Source organism: Typopeltis vanoorti, chromosome 25 (genome assembly GCF_054136105.1).
Source record: "Typopeltis vanoorti isolate ZY-2024b chromosome 25, IOZ_Tvanoo_1.0, whole genome shotgun sequence".
Taxonomy (NCBI): Eukaryota; Metazoa; Arthropoda; class Arachnida; order Uropygi; family Thelyphonidae; genus Typopeltis; species Typopeltis vanoorti.
In genome coordinates this window covers 74,611,632-74,630,588 of record NC_143573.1, presented here as the reverse complement: position 1 = coordinate 74,630,588, position 18,957 = coordinate 74,611,632, and the positions used below count along the sequence as shown (strand labels likewise).

The 18,957-nt window shown below is 36.6% G+C and overlaps 1 protein-coding gene across 1 annotated transcript in view; it reads left to right on the top strand.

The window, feature by feature from the left end:
• Positions 1 to 18,957, top strand: part of LOC150092854 (caprin-1-like) — a 156,075-nt gene that overhangs the window by 95,124 nt on the left and 41,994 nt on the right. The window contains exon 8 of the mRNA XM_090414723.1: positions 10,054 to 10,649. Within this exon, the coding sequence (XP_090270849.1) occupies positions 10,054 to 10,649 (596 nt within the window). The remainder of the gene's footprint in view (positions 1 to 10,053; positions 10,650 to 18,957) is intronic.

The following is an 18,957-nucleotide window of genomic DNA, read 5'->3' as shown; positions in this document are numbered from 1 at the left end:
TATGTTTTCTTTAGTATCTGTACTACTTAAATGTTTCAAAATCTTATATACCTTGGGTCTTATTTTATATAAATCATGTTCTAAATTAGAAACAAATTTGTTCCATGATTCTCTGTCTTCTCTTTTAGCTATAGCTCTTATTCTTTTATATTCTATTTTCATCTTCTAATCTTTTATTGCTTAACCATTTATGAGAGGCTTCTTTTTTTTTTTTTTCCTTTCCATTTTGATTAGTTCTTTGATTGTATCATCCCATATCTTCAGTTTTTTCCTTTTATTGAAATTTTTGGTCTTTCCTAAGCTTTCATTTGCTACTGTATTTAGTATCGTTTTTAAATTAAGCCATTTCTATTTCATTTTGTTTTATTTTATCTAAATATTGGTTAATTTTTTTGTTCATATAGCCATTGTATATTTGTGTCATTTAATAATCTAGTTTTATAAACAAATGTTTTAAATTTTCTTTCTGTTCTTTTTGTTATTTGTAGCCATTTAGGTGATTATCTTAATTTTATTTTAATGCGGAAGTGGTCACTACTTATTTCATATCCTTTGTGAACTGTAACATCTAAAGAAAACTTTGATGCTTTTCATTTAAGATAAAATAATCTAATATTGATTCCATCCTCTTGCTGTGCAATATATTTATGTATGTCTTTATGTTTATAGAAAGAATTCATTATTTTAAGGTTATTATATACTACAAAGTTGATCAATTTTTTTTACCATTCCTGTTTAGAATATGTTCTCCGTGTATTCCTATATTTCTAATTCTTATTATTAATTTTCATGTTTCCAGTTCTTGCATTTAAGTCTCCTGGTAATATTACATAATCATTTTATTTATTTTATTATATATATTTTGTAACTGATTATAAAATTCAATATTATCCTTTTCTCTTCCTTCTTCTGGGGCATATAAACCAATTATTGTTAAATAACCTCTATCTATTTTTATTCTAGGTTCTATTATTCTTTCATTCCATAATTTATGTTTTAACTATTTTGAAAGAGAATTATGCATCAATCATAACACCTGCTTGTGCTCTTTGGTCTCTGTCAACTCCACTATATATTAGATTAAAATTTTCAGTTCTCATGGTTCCTTTTAATTTCTTTTTTGTTTTTCAGTGATTACTGCTATTTGAAAATTTCTTTTATTTGATATTTGGTCTAATTCTATTTCTTTATATTCTATTCCTCTTACATTCCAGTTTGCTTATATGTATTATATTTTGTTGTTTCCATTTTTGTTTTACCTTTTCTATTCCAGAGTCATTTTCCATAGATTCATTCCGATAACCTTTCTCTGTCATCTTAAAAGTAGGATAATGTTCTCCACGTCAGATGACTGGTGATGGATAGTCCAGTGGTAGGGCTGCTACCTTAAAACTAGCTTTCTTCCAAATTTAAACTCATAGGAGGAATAGGGTATATTGAAGGGGTTACTAGTAGGAAGTATAGTAGAGGTTTATAGAGGGGACATAGATATATGCTAGATATGGAAAGACCCCATGGCCCTCAAGTACTCTAATAGCATAAGAGTCATAAAATAAGAGTTGGCTGATAAGGCCTTTTAGGAATGATTGAAGTGAGTGGATCTTCCTCAAAGTAAAGAAAGAAGAGGATAGATTAATAAATTAATATTCACCACAAATTGAAATTATCCACCATTTTAAAACCCATAAAGATTCATGATTAATAAATTGATTTCCTCTGCATAAATTCAAGCATTAGGTCAGTGTGATTCACTTACAAGAATGCTTTGCAGACTGTAATATCCCTATTCCAGATCCCTAGGTAATACTAACAAAAATAAAAAGACCCAAAAGAAAAATCCCACAATAGCAAAAACTGAAATTGCAACTTGTGCTTTGGAACATAAACATACACCTCAGATTAAGAACGCTACTATCTTAGATTTCCAAAACAACAAAACAAAATTGTGCATTTCTGAAACTAACTATTACAACAAAGCAATAAGCATATTGCCCCTACATACTCAGAAAATCAGGTGAAAACTGCCTGTAAGGACTTTTCACCTGAAGGCAAGTTCACCAGTCTCACTTATAGGTAGCAGAGTTTTCATATTGTAATGTAGACATTGCATACTATACTCATTGTATTAACAGCCTTTTGTTGCATCACATTTCTATGACATCAAGTTGTTTAGATGTGAGATGCCATTGAGATCAGCACTTTAAGGAGGTGAGGTAGCAATCAGTTGATGAATCCATATAATGCCATGTTGATATAATATTTCCACCAGACTCGCAGTAAAATCTGCTTATTGCTTTATCAACTTTTTTTTTTGACTGAGGTTTTTATGTCTAATGGTTTTAGATGTGATCCAGTTAGTAATAATGATTCTGTTCTGTTGGAAAGATCAGGTTTCAAATTGCATCTAGGATGCAAAGAACCTTTATAAGGTTCTTTCATCTGTAAGTGAATTAGTCACTCTCATGGAGGCAGAGTTTTTCTGCATGGAAAAACTCATGTTTTCCATCCCATAAAACAAGCATCTGGCTAGAAGAATGTATACAATTAACAAACATGAGAATAATCTTAGTTGCTTAGGCTGTAATTCAAAACAGCAGCAGCATGAAAGATTGTAATACCTCTAATATGCTATCATTAAGTGTGGCTTAATGCTAGTATTAATTTTTCTCACGTAAGAATATTTGAAGAACAGAAAGTCATACCCTGACTTACGCGAATCCGGAGTTACGCGGTTTCTTATATGTACGTATTCCCGTCACGCCTCACCACTAGTCGTATCTTTCCGGCACCAGCCGCATTCGCCAGTGTCGCACATGCTGTGAACAAGCACTGACGTGTTTCGCGTGGTCTCCATTCATACACGATTTTTATAGTCTACAAACCTTGCGATTGTTTATTGTTATGTTCTTGATAAAAATTTTATCACATAAAAAATAATAATGTTGCCCAAAAGAAGCAAGTCCGATTCTTCTACAGCTAGCAAGAAAAGAAAAACATTCAAAGCGTACTACACACGATGTTCATTTGCAAGTCTGAATGAAGCTATGAGGCAAAACGAGCGACTGTCTGTTAAAGAGTTTTGGAAACAGTTTAATGTTTAGATGCTGTATGGATTATCAGAGATTCTTGGGGTGTCTCCGATATCGGAGACTCTTCGCTACTGAAGAGACAGAAACCTCAGATCCAGTTTTACCAGAAAAGCACATGACAATTGCAAAATTAACAGAAGGTCTCAACTTAATTGAGAAAGATTTACAGATTTTGGAGGACATAGATTCTAACGAGGAACAAATTGTAGCCACATGGCAAGGAATAAAAAAATCACTGGCTTGCTATGAAGAAATTTTGCGTGACAAGAAAAAGTCATTATGCCATCATTAGGTCATATCAGATTATATTAGATTTTATGAAACCATCGACATCGAAATAACTTCCTTTTTTTATGTACGAAAAACTACAATTATGATTATATTTCTTAAAAAATGTGTTTTTGTAAACCTTTGGTCCCAATTGTATGTTTGTATATATAAATTACATGCAAAATTATACCCCAAGTTACGCGAATTTGACTTGCACACTTTTCGTTGGTCCCGCCTACCGCATAACTTCAGGGTATCACTCTATCTAATTTGTAACTAGGCAATAGATTTCTTGAGACTAATTTTTGTAAAAGTTAGAAAATATAAATTGAAATAATGAATTGCAAGCATTTGTTGTATATTTTAAAAAAAAAGGCTGATTAATGAGGTGAAATGAAAAGGAATACTGATATTGAATTCTCCTGCTGCGTTTATGTATATAAAATCTTAAGTCTTACTGTATTAAGAAACAAACTGCTTGTTTCAGAACAAAAGCAGTGCTTATATATGTCCTACTGAGAGGACGTTTCTGGAAAATAATAATGAGCCACTGCCCCAAAGGTATTCATCCAGTTGATCAAGGCTACAAACTAAAAGTTCAGAGAGCAAGTAAACTTGTGTGTGGATATGTCTTTGGAGAAAAAAAATGCAGACAAAGAGAAGTTTAGATTTAAAAAAATGTGAATGCTCAACAGGGGAGACCATACATCACTCACACCAGCTGTCATATCTTCTATTAAACTCATTCATACTAGATGCCCTTACCACTTAAACAGGCAAATCATTCAGGACAGGTGAGAAGTAACCATAGTTAATATCAGTAAAAAAAAAATTCCATTCATTCAGCATTAGAGGTAAATTGAGAGTGAAAAGCAAGATGAAAATTTTAGATATGCTATTCCGTTGTTATTTAAGGAGTGTGAGAGAAAACAGGATGGGACTAATAATGGTAAGTACCAGCTGGATTTCGGATCTAATTCTTAGCATTCTAGTAGTTTTAAACTGCTCAGAAGGCGGGCTGAGCTCTGAGACAACAGCACCTAGAGGCCGTGATTGGTTATTGTGTCAACAAATCCAATTGAAAAATGTCATTTGCTCTCCCACTCAGTGAAATTCATCTGTTGTCTCTATCACTCTCCTAATACCACTAATCACTCTGAGCTCTTTCATTTCCTCTCCTTAAAAGTTGATTTTCTCCAGTCCCACTCTCGTAACAGTGAAATCATCCTCCTGGGTGATTTTAACCTCCATAACACCAATTTGCTTTCCTCTTCCAGTTATATGGATCCTACAGGCAGAGATGCTGAAACATTTGCCATCACTAATGACCTTACACAAATTGTTCAAAAACCGACCAGAATACCAGATAACCCAAACCACTCCCCAAATACCCTAGATCTCTTCCTTACTAATGACCCCCTCCAAATATACAGTGAATGTAGTGAGCCCCCTGGGTAATTCTGACCACAACCTAGTGCTGATCTCCTCCCCACATGCAGCAATGCTTACACAGTCACTCCCACACAAGAGTAGTTTGGCATTATAACAGTGCCAAATGGAACAGTCTTCAAGACTACTATGCTTCATTCCCATGGTTGGACTATTGTTTCCTGTCTTCCAGTCCAAACATATGCACCAAACGTATCGCCAAAGTAATCTTCACTGGCATGAAAACATACATTCCCCACCAGTGGCGGCCAGTGAAATTTTAAGCGGGGATGCTGCCCATTTATTAATTTATTAATAAATATATCTGTAGATTTATTTATGAATAAATTGGTTACTGATTAGGAAAAAAATAATAATTTTTTATTTTGTATAGGCTGCACTCCCACTTAAAATTTCACTGGTCACCACTGTTCCCCACAATACGCAGAACTGCCATCCCCTAACTAAACCCTGGTTCTCCAAAAGCTGTGGCAAGGCTGTACAAATGAAAAATCAGGCATACCACAACTGGCTCAAATCAAGAACCCCATCCTCCTTCAATGCCTATACTGAAGCCCGAAACAGATGCAAGAAAATTATCAATGCTTCTAAAACAGAATTTGAATGGCAAAAAAGCAGGAAGCGTGCAGCCTGTCCAAATGGCAGTCATGAGTTTTGATCTCTTGCCAAGGCAATTGGCCGTAACTTTTGTCGTACACTATTCCCACCTCTATTATGCCTAGATGGCTCAATTGCAACATTGTCCATAGAAAAAGCTAACCTCCTCGCTTCACACTTTGCCTCCAATTCGCACATAACTGACAATGGCAAATGCCCTACAGTCATTTCAACTGCCCAACATACAATGCCCCTCTGTATCCTTTTGCCAAAAAGATATCATAAACCTGTTGTCTAAATTAGACACAAAAAAGTCTCCAGGCCCTGATGGCATTCCTCCAATTGTCCTGAAGGTCTGTTCACCAGAACTGACTCCTATTCTATGCCACCTGTACACACATTTTCTTACCCCCACTGGTATATATATATATATCCCAAAGCCTGGAAACTGGCCTATATTCAACCCATTCCTAAAAAGGGTGACATATCACTGCCATCAAACTACCGCCCTATCTTACTCACTGCAGTCCTATCTCAAGTGATGGAGAAAACTCTCAACTCCTAATCTACCTTGAAGGTACCCGGCTATTGAGCGACCACCAGTACGAATTCCGTCGAACCTGATCAACAAGAGATCTACTATCATACATCACCCATTGCTGGACAAATGCCATGAAGAAATTCAGCGAATCCCAAGTAGCTGTACTTAATATCTCTAAAGCCTTTGATCGAGTCTGGAACAAAGGCTTACCAAGCAAACTCCCATCATTTGGACTGTCTCAGGACTTCTGCAGATGGATTGCCAGCTTCCTGTCTGAATGCACACTATATGTGATGGTAGATGGCTCCCTATCTTCTCACCACCCAACTAATGCACGAGGTTCAGTTCTCTCACTGACGATCTTCCTTCTATATATCAGTGACCTACTTCAGTTGACCTCTAACCCAATTCACAGTTTTGCAGATGACAGCACATTACACTCCTCCCTTCCATTTGACAAATACTACTCTACACAACTCACTTCAATCCAGAACATCAGCCACCATTGCCCTAATTCCGACCTCCAAGCCATCCTCCAATGGGGCTCAGATAACCTCGTCAACTTCAATGCTAGTAAAACCCAGTTCTGTCTTATTTCTCACAAAAAAGAACCATTTTCCCCAGCATTGATTTTGACAACACTTGAATTCCCAGACAAGATGAGATTTCTCTTCTCGGAATTATCCTGACATCAAGCCTCTCCTGACATAAACACATCACAACCCATTGCATCCTCAACTTCCAAAAAATTAGGTTTTCTCTTTCGCTCAAGACGCTACTTCACCTCTAAACAGCTGTTAACATTATACAAATCACAAATCTGCCCAGCTATCGAATACTGCTCTCACATTTGGAGTGGAGCTCCTAAAAGCTCCCTCAAAATGCTTAACTCAATACATAGGAGAGCAATTAGACAGATAAATGACCCATCTCTCACCAACTCACTCCCCTCACTTTCACATAGACGCTTGGTCTGTGCAATTTGTATATTCTATAAATATTTCCATGGGAAATGTTCATCTGAAACAGCATCAATAATTTCCCCACTCTGTACTAAGCCCATTGGAACACGTACAGCTGCCACCCAACATCCTTTCACAGTACACCTTGAAAGCCACAGAACAAGTTTCTTTTCCTCCTCCTTCATATCTGCTACTGTGGTACTGTGGAATAGTCTTCCCCCTGATGTATGTTGTATCCCTGCAAGGAATATAACATACAGGCTTTTAAATCAAATATAAAGGTTTCTCCTTTCCTAATTCACCACCCATATACGGTACTAACGTACTATAGGTTGACCTGCCAACCTCTCGTATATGGGCCCAACATAAAAAAAAAAAAAAAAATGTACAATTAATGTTATTCATGTCAAGTGAGTATAAAAAGTGTAAGTAAAACAAAATAATAACTAAACTTATTAACGTGTGTGTGTGTTTTTCAGTGGCATCGCATGCCCATTTCGGTTGGGTGTGCTGTCGTGGCTTATGCAACCTGCGCTACAAAATTCACGTCAGTTTGACCGTATGATTGCATTTTTATCGATGTATGAAAGTATAGCACATAGTGCTCATCATAATTGATCTAACCATTAATTGTAAGATAACTTTGAATACTTTAATTTATCAATTAATTGTAACTGAATCTGCACAGAGTGGGGGAGGGGACGATGTGTTTGTTTTAAGATATATTAGAAAACAGTAATGAAGGAGAATGCTATATTTGGTTGGTATACAGGCAGTCCCTGGTTACAAACAAGATGCGTTCCTAAGAACGTCTTTAAGTAAGAATGTAACTCAGATCCCTGATGAACAGCACATATGTGATAATAATAACAACAACAATACTATAATGGCTCATATGTGGCAATAATAATGCAGTGTAATATAATAATATAATATAATAATAATATCCCTATACTGTAATAAGTTGCAGAAACTATTGTGCTCTTTCTTTTAATAAAAACAAACTCATACACAAGTTTAGATAGGAGAAATTTCAAAAAAGAATATTAAAGGTTGCATCAATGTCTTGTCTACTGGAAGGAGCATTTCTGAGGCAAGAAGGTAGGCTAACATTAATCGGATGATGGAGATGGTGCTGGAGAATCAGTTTTGATTCTACAGGAGATTTGATTCTGTTTCTAGAGGAGGGGTGTTTACCACTGAAGTCAGTTTCTTGAAAAAGGTATCTTGGATTGTTTTGCACAGCTTTTTCTTTTTTTTTTTTTCATCATAAATGACCTTGTAGCAGCTGATGTTCTCACTAACTGCATGGTAAACCTTTGTAAACTGCTGAATGTTAGGATCTTGCTCCTCAAGCTTAGCAAATCCTGCTTCAATGAGACGAAAAGCTTCAGCTAATTCTTTTGTTGTAAACTTTCTTGGCTCTGGATCTTCTGATTCTTCGTGTTCTTGTGTTTTTATCAGCTGCTTCTCTATTTGCATTAATATAAGGTCTTCATTGGTTAATTCTTGTGAATAGGACTCTAGTAAGTCAATGACATTGTTTTCATTGATATCCAATTGCAGTTCAGTGCCATTATCCACTACAGCTTTTCTAGATTCGGCAATGTCTTCTGTGAAGCCACGAAATCATCACAGAATTGAGGGCAGTTTGTTCCACATTCCTTTAATTGTTGATTGCTTCACCTCCTCCCAAGAATCAGCAATGTTTTTGATGGCATCCTGGATGTTATAATTCTTTCAGAACTCTCTCGAGTTCATCACATCATCTTCTGTAGCCCTGAATGCTTGCAGGAATATAAGGCGTAAGTAATAAGCCTTAAATGCAGAAATGACTCCCTGGTCCATTGGCTGTAGTAATAATATACGATCTTTACATTAGGGTGAAGGTCATCTAAAGATGTTGGTTGTCCAGCACAAGCAGAAATTTAAAGGGAATTTTCTTTTACGAACAATAACATTCCACAGCAGGAATAAAACAGTTCAAGGACCAATCTTCAAACATGGCCCAAGCCCTTAAATTTGACTTCCACATAACGGGAAGAGCTGCTTTAATAATGTGCAGTTTGTTTACATGCATGAAAGAAATTAGTTCCCAAATTATTAATTTAATTATTTAATTATTATCCTTATGGGGAGCCCATTTGTAAGTATGGAACACTGCAAGTTGGGTTGTCCGTAACCCAGGGACTGCCTGTATTTGAACTACTCAAAGAAGTAATCAAAATTTCAACTCAGAAAACAAAAACAGCAACTCATGACAAATGAGATTGTTCAATTGGATTTGTTGACACAATAACCAATCACAGCCTCTAGATGCTATTGTCTCAGAGCTCACCCTGCCTCGCCTTCTGAGCAGTTTAAAACTACTAGAATGCTAAGAATTTGACCTGCTGCACTATCTGTACATCTTTTCAAAGGGCTCAAAGGTGTATGTATTTTTGAATGCAAACCCGGGCTATTAACACGAATGCGATGCAATGTTTGTGTCGAAAAGTGTCCTCTTCATGAAGCATTAGTCTATTGTGTTTACTTTTAGGAAGCACACAAAGTCTGAAAACAATTAGGGGAGTATTTAATGGGAATAAATGCAAAAATATAATATTAGTGATATTGCTATTCGGTAGATGAGCACTGCACACCTACCACAGCTGGAATATTCACCACTGATATATAAAATACGTTTGTGTGTGTGTGTACACACATCATTGTTTGACTTTAACTTCATGTTCTGCAAGACTGTATTTCTCCAGCTGAGAAACTAATTCATAAGCCAAAATCAGCTTTAGGTTAATTTGTTGTGATAAATAATGATCATTATACAAGAACTAGTACAAAATGTATCTTTTATTATCTGTGATCATTTCTTTGTTTGCTTTTAATTTGACAAACATTTTGAGGAAAAAGAAAAACATGAGTATAAAAAATAGGAGTTAACTGTAATAATTCATATGTAGTTCTGATTCATTACACAACATGACTGTTACTACTTTGATTTAGAGATGGTGATGAATGATCACTAAAAATCCCTCTTCACCTCTATTATCAGTAGTGAAAAATTTAGATACTTTGCTGAATTTATATTTGTTGATAAATTGAAACAAAAATTTCTACATAGCTGATTTTTCATATTAATTATTATTAGCTCCACATATGGACCCAGCTGTTGTCGCTGCCCACCCAATGACTCCAGCACCTGGTGTTACCTACCAGTCCTCTCAATATAACATGCAGGTTCCTTTGCTGCAAGAACTTCAGTCTGTCTCCGAAGTTAGTACTAAACAGGAAGAAAATCCTTCTACTGTTGCAGTTACAACAGTCACGTCTGTGACACCAACAGTTCCACCCCCAGTTGTTTCCAACCATCAGCAGTCTCCAGTTCCTCTTAATGAAGTTTCTGCAATGTTTACTCACAGTGCAGTTCAAGAATTTGATCCTAATCAGCCTATTCCAACACAAACATTTACTAACCAGAACTTTGCTATGATGCAGAACATAATTCCTGCTGCAGTTGTGCCTCCTGCTTATATCCCAGTTACTGTTCCTTGTACTCCGCTTTCTTCCCATGTTGCCTCAATGGCAGTAATGCCTCATATCACAACAGCATCATCGTCACCAACAGCACTTCCTCTTCATTTAGCACACTGTCCAATTCCTGTAACAGCTGCAACAGTGTCTCCTACACAGTCAGCTCCTAATATAGAAGAAGTTAAAAACGGATATACTGATTCCACTTACACGGTAATTTATTCAATAAATTAATTTCAATATTTATAAACCTTTAAATTACTTAGTCCTAAAATTTGCATAGAATAAACTATAAATCAATATAAATTTTTAGTATAAAGCAAAAATTATATTAGAATTAAAGTAAAATGGTCATTTGTCTGCCTTCAAGAAATGTTATGCTTCACAGATTCATTTGAAGAAGCATATACAAGTACTCATTGTTTGGCTTTAAATGGTATAATTATTGTACCACAGAGAGGGAAATGAATAATGTTGGTATTAATTAAGGACTTCATTAGTTTAGAAATTTTTGAAACATCCAGTTTCGACAACACCCAAATTGGCAACTTCTTCATGACTTTTACATAAATAAATAATAATAGATGTTAACACTGAATAAATCATTAGGGTAGAAACAAAGCAATGGATGGTAACATGAATGCAACGTTGCATGACACAAGTAAGCTGTCACTCAGTTTGCATATACTTGTTGCAGAAATTGAAATCTGATATGGCAAAAGATCTAATGAGAGATTTCTGGATATCGTTTAAAATAAGTCTTTGGTTTCTATTAAAAGAACCATGTGAATGAATAACTGCTGCAGATTCCTTGATTTGTCTAGGAAAACAGTTTTCTTCTAAGTAGGGCATGGAAACATCACATTCAACAGTATGGTTAGTAGCTGAGTTATGGTGAGCCAGACCACATTTTTCTTTCCTTATGTGCTCTTTTCCAAGTTCTTTCTTTCTCACCTTGAAAGCATAACTTATCAGCGCTACATAAGCAAGACCACATGTGCATGATATCCTCCTATAGACCCCCAGGATGCTTGTAGAAGAGATGCTGTTTTTTTTTTTTTTGGAGATCTGATCTTTCCATATGAGTCACCTGTTTGTGGTGGAGGGGATCATCCAGTGACAGTACTGGTCATTTTTGTTACCTTTTTACTATTCTTTTTTTCCCCTGTATTCTCTACTCTACTTTGCCTGAACCTTTTTACTGTTATGTCTTCCAGACCACCATCACTAAGATTCTACACCTCGCCACAGTGTTTGCTGTGAGGCACGGCCTGTAGACATCCAAAAAGGATAGTTTCACACTGCTTTGACCTCTACTTCAGCAAGACAAGCAGTCTTCTTGAATGACCAGGCTAGGATCAATCGGCTTGTGTGCTTGCCTGCAGGGGTCAATGGTATTTCAGTAAGTCTCCTTCTCCATGGTCCAGGTACAGGGCCCAAGAGTTGCTGTGGTGCCAGTATCCCATTTGGGGTTCTACTCCCAAGCACACCATTGCTTGCCAGAGAATGGGAATCCACAAGTTGTTCCGTGGCGAGTGGAGCTCTGGTACTGAACCAAATTCCTCCTGAGAATGAACTCTTCTATCCTCTTGTTTATCAGGGATCCTCAGCAATCCCCTAACCATGTCATGAAACCAACAGAAAACCAGAATAAAAAGCATAAAACATTAGAGGCTGCAATCAGTACACAACTTTTTTGATTATACATTCAACAGGGGAATCTCCTCTTGCAAAAATGTCACCCTTCGTTACCAATATTGGTTTGGAAGGGTTGGCAGGATCTCCAAAGTCCATTAAAAAAAAAATAATAAAATAAAAAATCTCCATTCAGGAGATATAGAAGCATAACCAAGAACACAATCAGAAAACTTTCTTCATACAAGATCTGTCAAGGGATACCAGTTACTATTAACTCCCCACCAAACTTTAAACTTTGCCAGACGTGATATTGCAGTTTGATCTACATAACATACCAGGTGAGAAGACCTGCTCCAAGATGAAAGATCAGTGAGTGAGAGCCATGAGGAAAATGCTCGTGAATAGGGAATGTCACCTGCTTCTCACCAGGAACCCACCAATCATTCTTACATTCAGCACACCAAAACTATAATCTGTCAAAGTGGGCTATCTCAACTTCCCAATAAGGCTCTACATCCTGAACCCTTTATGTTGCTTTAAATGTCAGAGGCATGGTCATTCTCAAACTGCCTGTCTTGGCTCTGCCATCTGTGCCTGATGTGGCAGTAAAGACCATGAGGAAATAAATATAGGGAGACCATCCAGGTTACTCCTGAGCATGCCAAAAAAGTAAACGCTTATTCCGAGAAAGCAGATGTAAAGAAATTGTCAGTAGGCATGGATTCTCTTTCTCCCATAAGATAAAATACTTCATGTACTTAGTGCCCTAGAGGGAGTACAATTTGACAGTGTCTTGAATATTTTTCTTGATGAAGAAATATTGGATACAATACCACAATTCTCTAAAAAGAAAATAAATCTAAGGCTAATGAAAACATAGCTGCTCATCATAGGAAGTCAGGTGATACCATCAAAAAGAAATAATAAACATTTCTACTGTGGAATTGGCATGAATTCCATCAAGGCCCTCTTGCAGAAATATAAACTAATATGCTTCTGATGGCAAAGACTATGTGGCATTACGAAATACCCATCGTTGGTAAGGACAGGATGTGATGAACCTGCCCACGAAGAGTTGCTATCCTTGTGGATAAACCCCTTCCAGCAAGTCCCATTCAGTACGAACATAGAAACAGTTATTGTCCGACTCTCATTCGAAACTCATAACAATATGCTGCATCTATGCTCTTCCTGCCACAATTATCTTTCAAGATAATTGTGGCAGGAAGAAAATTAAAGAGAGATTTAAATAGATATGACAATGATGTTGAGGCTGGTGCTCGTACAATATCAGAGGAAGAGTTGTTAAATGTACACTTAACAAGAATAATCTCTTCCTTCTGAAAACAGGAAGTAAAACCCTCTTCTATATACCTAACTGAACATTCACTGCCATCGATTTAACCATCTGCCCACTGTTCCTTTTCCCTCTCTCTAAGTATGAAACTGAAAAACTTATTTGGCCGTGATTCAACTTTTCTGCATGGACACTCACACACTGTCATGGATATTATTATCACGGATCGAAGATTAAACAGCCTGACTGACCCACCAACTCATCAGTGCAGAGCAGACTGTTGCAGAATTTCATTCAGCAACAGTTGGCTCTGCTTCCATCAGCAGTGCAGTGAATCATGTGACTGTTACACAAGCTGCCATAACTGCAGTTCCTAAAATGTCTTCAGGAAATAAAGACTTAGGGATATGTGGAAACTAAGGTGAAAATGACAACTGCACAGCCAAAGAAGCTCCAGAAGAAAGCTTGGAGTATTTTCCAAAGATACACCACAACAATAAACTTCAGTGCTTTCAACATACCTGAGCTTGAGTAAGACATTCAGCTCAGGGTCAAAAGGGATCCTGGATCCAGTATATATCTCCCATAACAAGAACAACCAACACATTTTCCAGATTTTGTCTCGGGTCTGAGACAAAATCTAGAAAATGTAGAAATTCCTTTAACATGCCACAGAAATGATTGGAAAGACACCTATTCCTTACATTGTATCAAAACTTGGTATGAATGAAAATTAAAAAAAAAAAACTGTGTGATAACAATCCATTACATGAACATCAACAAGAATGATGGCTTAAGAGTCCCAAGGATGGGGATGGCTCATCTGCAAGTCATATCTGGTGACAAGGATAATAAAAGAACAGGAATGTAGAACCTTGTCAGTTAAAAGCCAAGCACAGAGTGACCAGGTAATGGACAGAAACTAGTAAGAATAAAACCATAGGCAATACTGAAGCAGTTTTTATCAGACAAAAAAGAATGGCTTCTAGATTCCTTGTTGATAACTATTGATATAGTCCATGTTCTGCATTTACAAGTTGTATTTATTCACTGTTTTTTCATCACCGACACGCACAAGGAAGCCTATAGCAAATAAATGCTGAATGCATGGGCTGGGGTCAAGAGCAAAGTAATCTGTTGATATTTCTCTAGAAAGAGCTAGAAGTTGGAGAAAACTTCTTGGATGTTTCACAGAACTGAGATATAAGGAATGAAAGATAACTAGAAGCAGCATGTTCAGTGAATCAGAAATTCAACTCTTAAAGGATGTTGGGTAACTGTTGCTTGTGTTGGTGTAGTATTAACAGAAATTGGGTGGGGATACATAATGATGGAATATGACCTGTGAAAATGTTTCACAGGTTATATTCTGATGCAGAAACTGATCATCTATGAAACAGTGCCTGAGGAGGATCTATGAATGAATCATCAACCAACCGAACCATTCTCTTCTAAATAGCATCAGGTAATTTTAGAGGTTTTAGGCTTGTTCTTGTTCTTCAATTTCTCCTTCCACAATTTTTCTCAATCTCTTTAAGTATGCTTGCAAAAATCTTACTTGAAATACTTAAGAGAAATTCCTCTGTAATTCTCACATTCAATTTTATCCCCCTTTTATAGATGTAAACTATGAGAACACTCCAATCATCTGAAATTGAAACTTCTAACCAAGCCCTCTGAATTATACAGTATAACTACTGCAAAACTTTTTTATACTTCTGTATTGAGCATTTCTGATTGAATATCTTCTACTGCAGCTGCCTTTCCAAATACCATGCATTTGTAGCTTTTTCTACCCCTCAGATATTGATTGTACTCCTGTTTGCATTTAGTGACAAGGAGGCATGTGAAGTTGTCTGCAAGGAGAGAAAAAAAAAGAACACATTTTTCTGTGTATTATTTTAGAACATGTGCTGACTTATTTGCTAGGAACTTCAGGGTATGCTTTCTTGTTTTCCATGGCTGCTTCTTTAACTTATGTTTACTGGTGTTCTTTTTCTCTCTCCTTGCAGACAACTTCACATGCCTCCTTGTCACTGAGACTCCGAGATTTGGAGCTTGTGTTTGAACTGTTTCATTTTTTTCTGAATGATGTTTGTATAGTTGAGTCTACAGTTTAGCTGTAAAAGCTGCTCATCTTTAATTATTTTTTAAAATTTCCTTACATATTGTTCCTTTCAATGTGATATTCATTTTTATCCTACTTAACTAAGTGACGATCCTTTCCAGTTTCAAATCCTGTATACCCTTATATTCAGTTCCTATTTTCAATTCTTCTGATATTAGGTTTGTTGTTCTTCTTCTTCTTCATAGATGTTGAGTTAGAATTTGTTCCCGTAAATGACTTTTCATTGTTTGTCCTGATTCCTTGACTAAAACAGCAGGGACTTTGTTTAACCAGCCATTATAAAATCTGATCATGTGGTACCATCGTGTATTTTTGGTTTTTATGCCAATACCAAAGAGAGTGCACCACATAAAGTTGAGAAATGGACGTTAGGCCAGAAGCCACAATCAGCTATCTGCATTCCTTAAAGGTGATGTAGAGGTCTCTTCCTGGTTATCTGGCTTTGACTTAATAAAAAAATCTATATCAGTCACCAGAGGTCAGGCAAGGGTCAAAAATTCACAGAACTAGTAATACTCTAGCATACCTTAGTAAATTATTAGGTTGTTTGCATCCCTATGTGTGTGTGTATTCGTGATGATAACATTAATATAAATGTCATGTAGTTATTTTAAAATTATTATTCCAGTGTGGTAACTATGTTATAATTTTTTGTGATGAATGTTGATTCACATCTGACCATGAAAGAGTAGTATCCATTAACTCTCCAAAATAAAAATTTTAGCACAAATAGTATGTACATGAAATCTTTATGTATGTAAGTACTTTATATATAAAAAGTATATTCATTTAATAACTTGCATACTAGCTATTTGCCACCTGGAAGTTCACCAATTAATCACCAGTGACCAACATGAATTCTACCCTTGCTTCACAGCAGATCTCTCAGTCAATGAGAATTTAGGTTTAACTGCTGGTTTACACTTAGAATTTAATGGAATAATTACAGCATAAAGAAAAATAATTAAACAGCAGGTTTAATCGTTTCAGTATTTTGTCTCTGTCACAGGGACATTCCCAACCCAAAAACACACAAGAAACAATAAATGGAAGAAATAAATTTATACTATACTGGGGGCCTCCCCCCCCCCCCCCCCAGTTCCGGACTGGTAGGCCAGTTCTCCTTGAATTCTGATGACTCAAATTTTGAAGGCTTGAAGGGGGGGGGGGTTCTGGCCAACCCCCTGAGTTCCAGACTGGTAGGCCTGTTCTCCTCGAATTTTGAAGACTCAACACTCAGGGTAGCCCCGAGTTTCAAAACATTTCAAATAACTTGACAAAAAACGTGACACAAAAACATTACAAAAAAAGCCTTATCAATTTATATTATAGAGTAGATAAAGACTAAAGTCTTATGAGAGGCGCACCCTCTATGGGTGCTATTGGCTGTCCTTAGATGTTGGGTGGGAAGCCTAAGAATTAGTTTTCAAAATCTTGGGAAGTTTAATACAACCATATTTATTCAGATCAGACTGTTTTTTTAAATCTGCTACTAATTATAAAAAGTCTTTCAAGTTTGTATTTACCGTGATAGAGCACGATAGTTTTCTTTCACCTAATTCTGTTCTAAGGCATGATCTATCAGACCTGACTGACTGTAGTTGTGGTGCTGGATGTATATTTTGTGTTCATCTCAGCAGATCTCCCAGTCTGACCATAATATGTTGGAAGTTTATTTTTCACTTGGTTAGACTATAATAAATTTAGTTTAATCTTTTATCCAAGTGTAAGCAAACAGTTTGCACCTGAAAATATCTTCAGGACTGGGGTAAAGTAGTGCAACTCGGAGTTGCCTGGTGTTGCACTACCTTACCCCAGTCCTGAAGATATTTTCAGGCGCAAAGTTTGTTTGCTTACACTTGGATAAAGGATTAAACTAAATTTATTATAGTCTAACCAGGCGAAAAATAAACTTCCAACATCTTTCTCTAAATCCAGAGTAATTCAATAATAAGATGGTACACCTGTTGGTAACTCCTATAGGTAAATATGACCTCTCCTAATGCTTCTGCCTCCCACTGATGAGACCTCAATAAAGGTTGAAACCGGTCTGGGTAGTGGCCCTTCCCTTAATGCAGAGCAGTATACATGTCCGCAAGGAGATGTGCTTTGCATTATGGGAGATACTGAGACAAGGAGCAATGAGAGAATGGTCCACCTTTGCTCGGAGTTGCCTGGTGTTGCACTACCTTACCCTAGTCCTGAAGATATCTTCAAGCACAAACTTTGTTTGCTTACACTTGGATAAAGGATTAAACTAAATTTATTATAATGACCATAATATGATAAGTTGCAAGAACAAGGAACCTTGTAAACATCTGGAGTAGAGAGAGCAGAGAAGGGATGCCAGCTTCGAATGAGGTTTGCAAGCAGCGTGGAGAAATAATAATCATTTGAGAAGTAAGTAATCATTGGAACCTTTTTGTTCACTTTTTCAATATGTCCTCTAAATGTGAGCTCTATCCACCATATCCCTAAATTTCCAGGCCATATTTCATTTTTCTTTTTGCATAGTCCATCTGTGCAATACAAGCTATAGTTATTTCATTCTGAATTGCATAAATTCACTCTTATGCACTGATTTGGCAGCCATCTTGCAGATTTCTTCATTCCATTTATTAATTATTGCTCTCCCAGCTCAGCATCATTAGCAAGCAACTAGATATTCTTCCTTAGATCCTTCCTAATGTCACTTATGTACAAATTGAACAACAGTAGAGTCCTATAGAGAAGTTTTGGAAGTATTGAAAGTGACCAGGTTGTTGTTGCCCTCACTCGGAATGGTGTGAAGATGAGTGCATAAGGTATTTATCATAGATCTTGAAGACTGAGCACTAAGGTTTATCACATGAGTAGGATGAATGAAGAGTGCTATCATCAGCAGAACTGTCAATGAAGTTTGTCATCAGTGAGAGCAGGTCATTTATATATATAAGGAAGAGGATGGCTGAAATAACAGCAGTGAGGAACACCTGCATTAAAAGGAAAATCTGAAGAGAGAACATCTTCCACAATTATTATAGTGGACAACCTGAGTAAAAAACTTGCTCCCAATTACAAAAGAAAGAAGTCAGACCATATCATGGCAATTTGCTAGGAAGCTCTTGATGCCAGATCCTATCAAATGACTTGGAAATGTCAAGGGCAACAGCACATTTCTCTAACCTTCTCCACAGCAAGAGTCCAGCAGTGGGTGACATGAGCCAATGGATCTGCTGATCTTGATGAACAAAATCTATACTGGTTATTGTTGATTAGCTGACAGTTCTCCATTACTGAGGTGAGAGCAACAGGTCAATACTGGCAGACACATCACATTTTTTTTTTGAATTAGCTATATATATGGATGTGCTTTCATGCTGAAGGGTGGATGCCAGCTGAGTACAGGTATCCCTCAATTAACGCTGTTAATTAATCCCTCGATGTTGCAGCGTATACCAAAATCGCATTAATCAAAT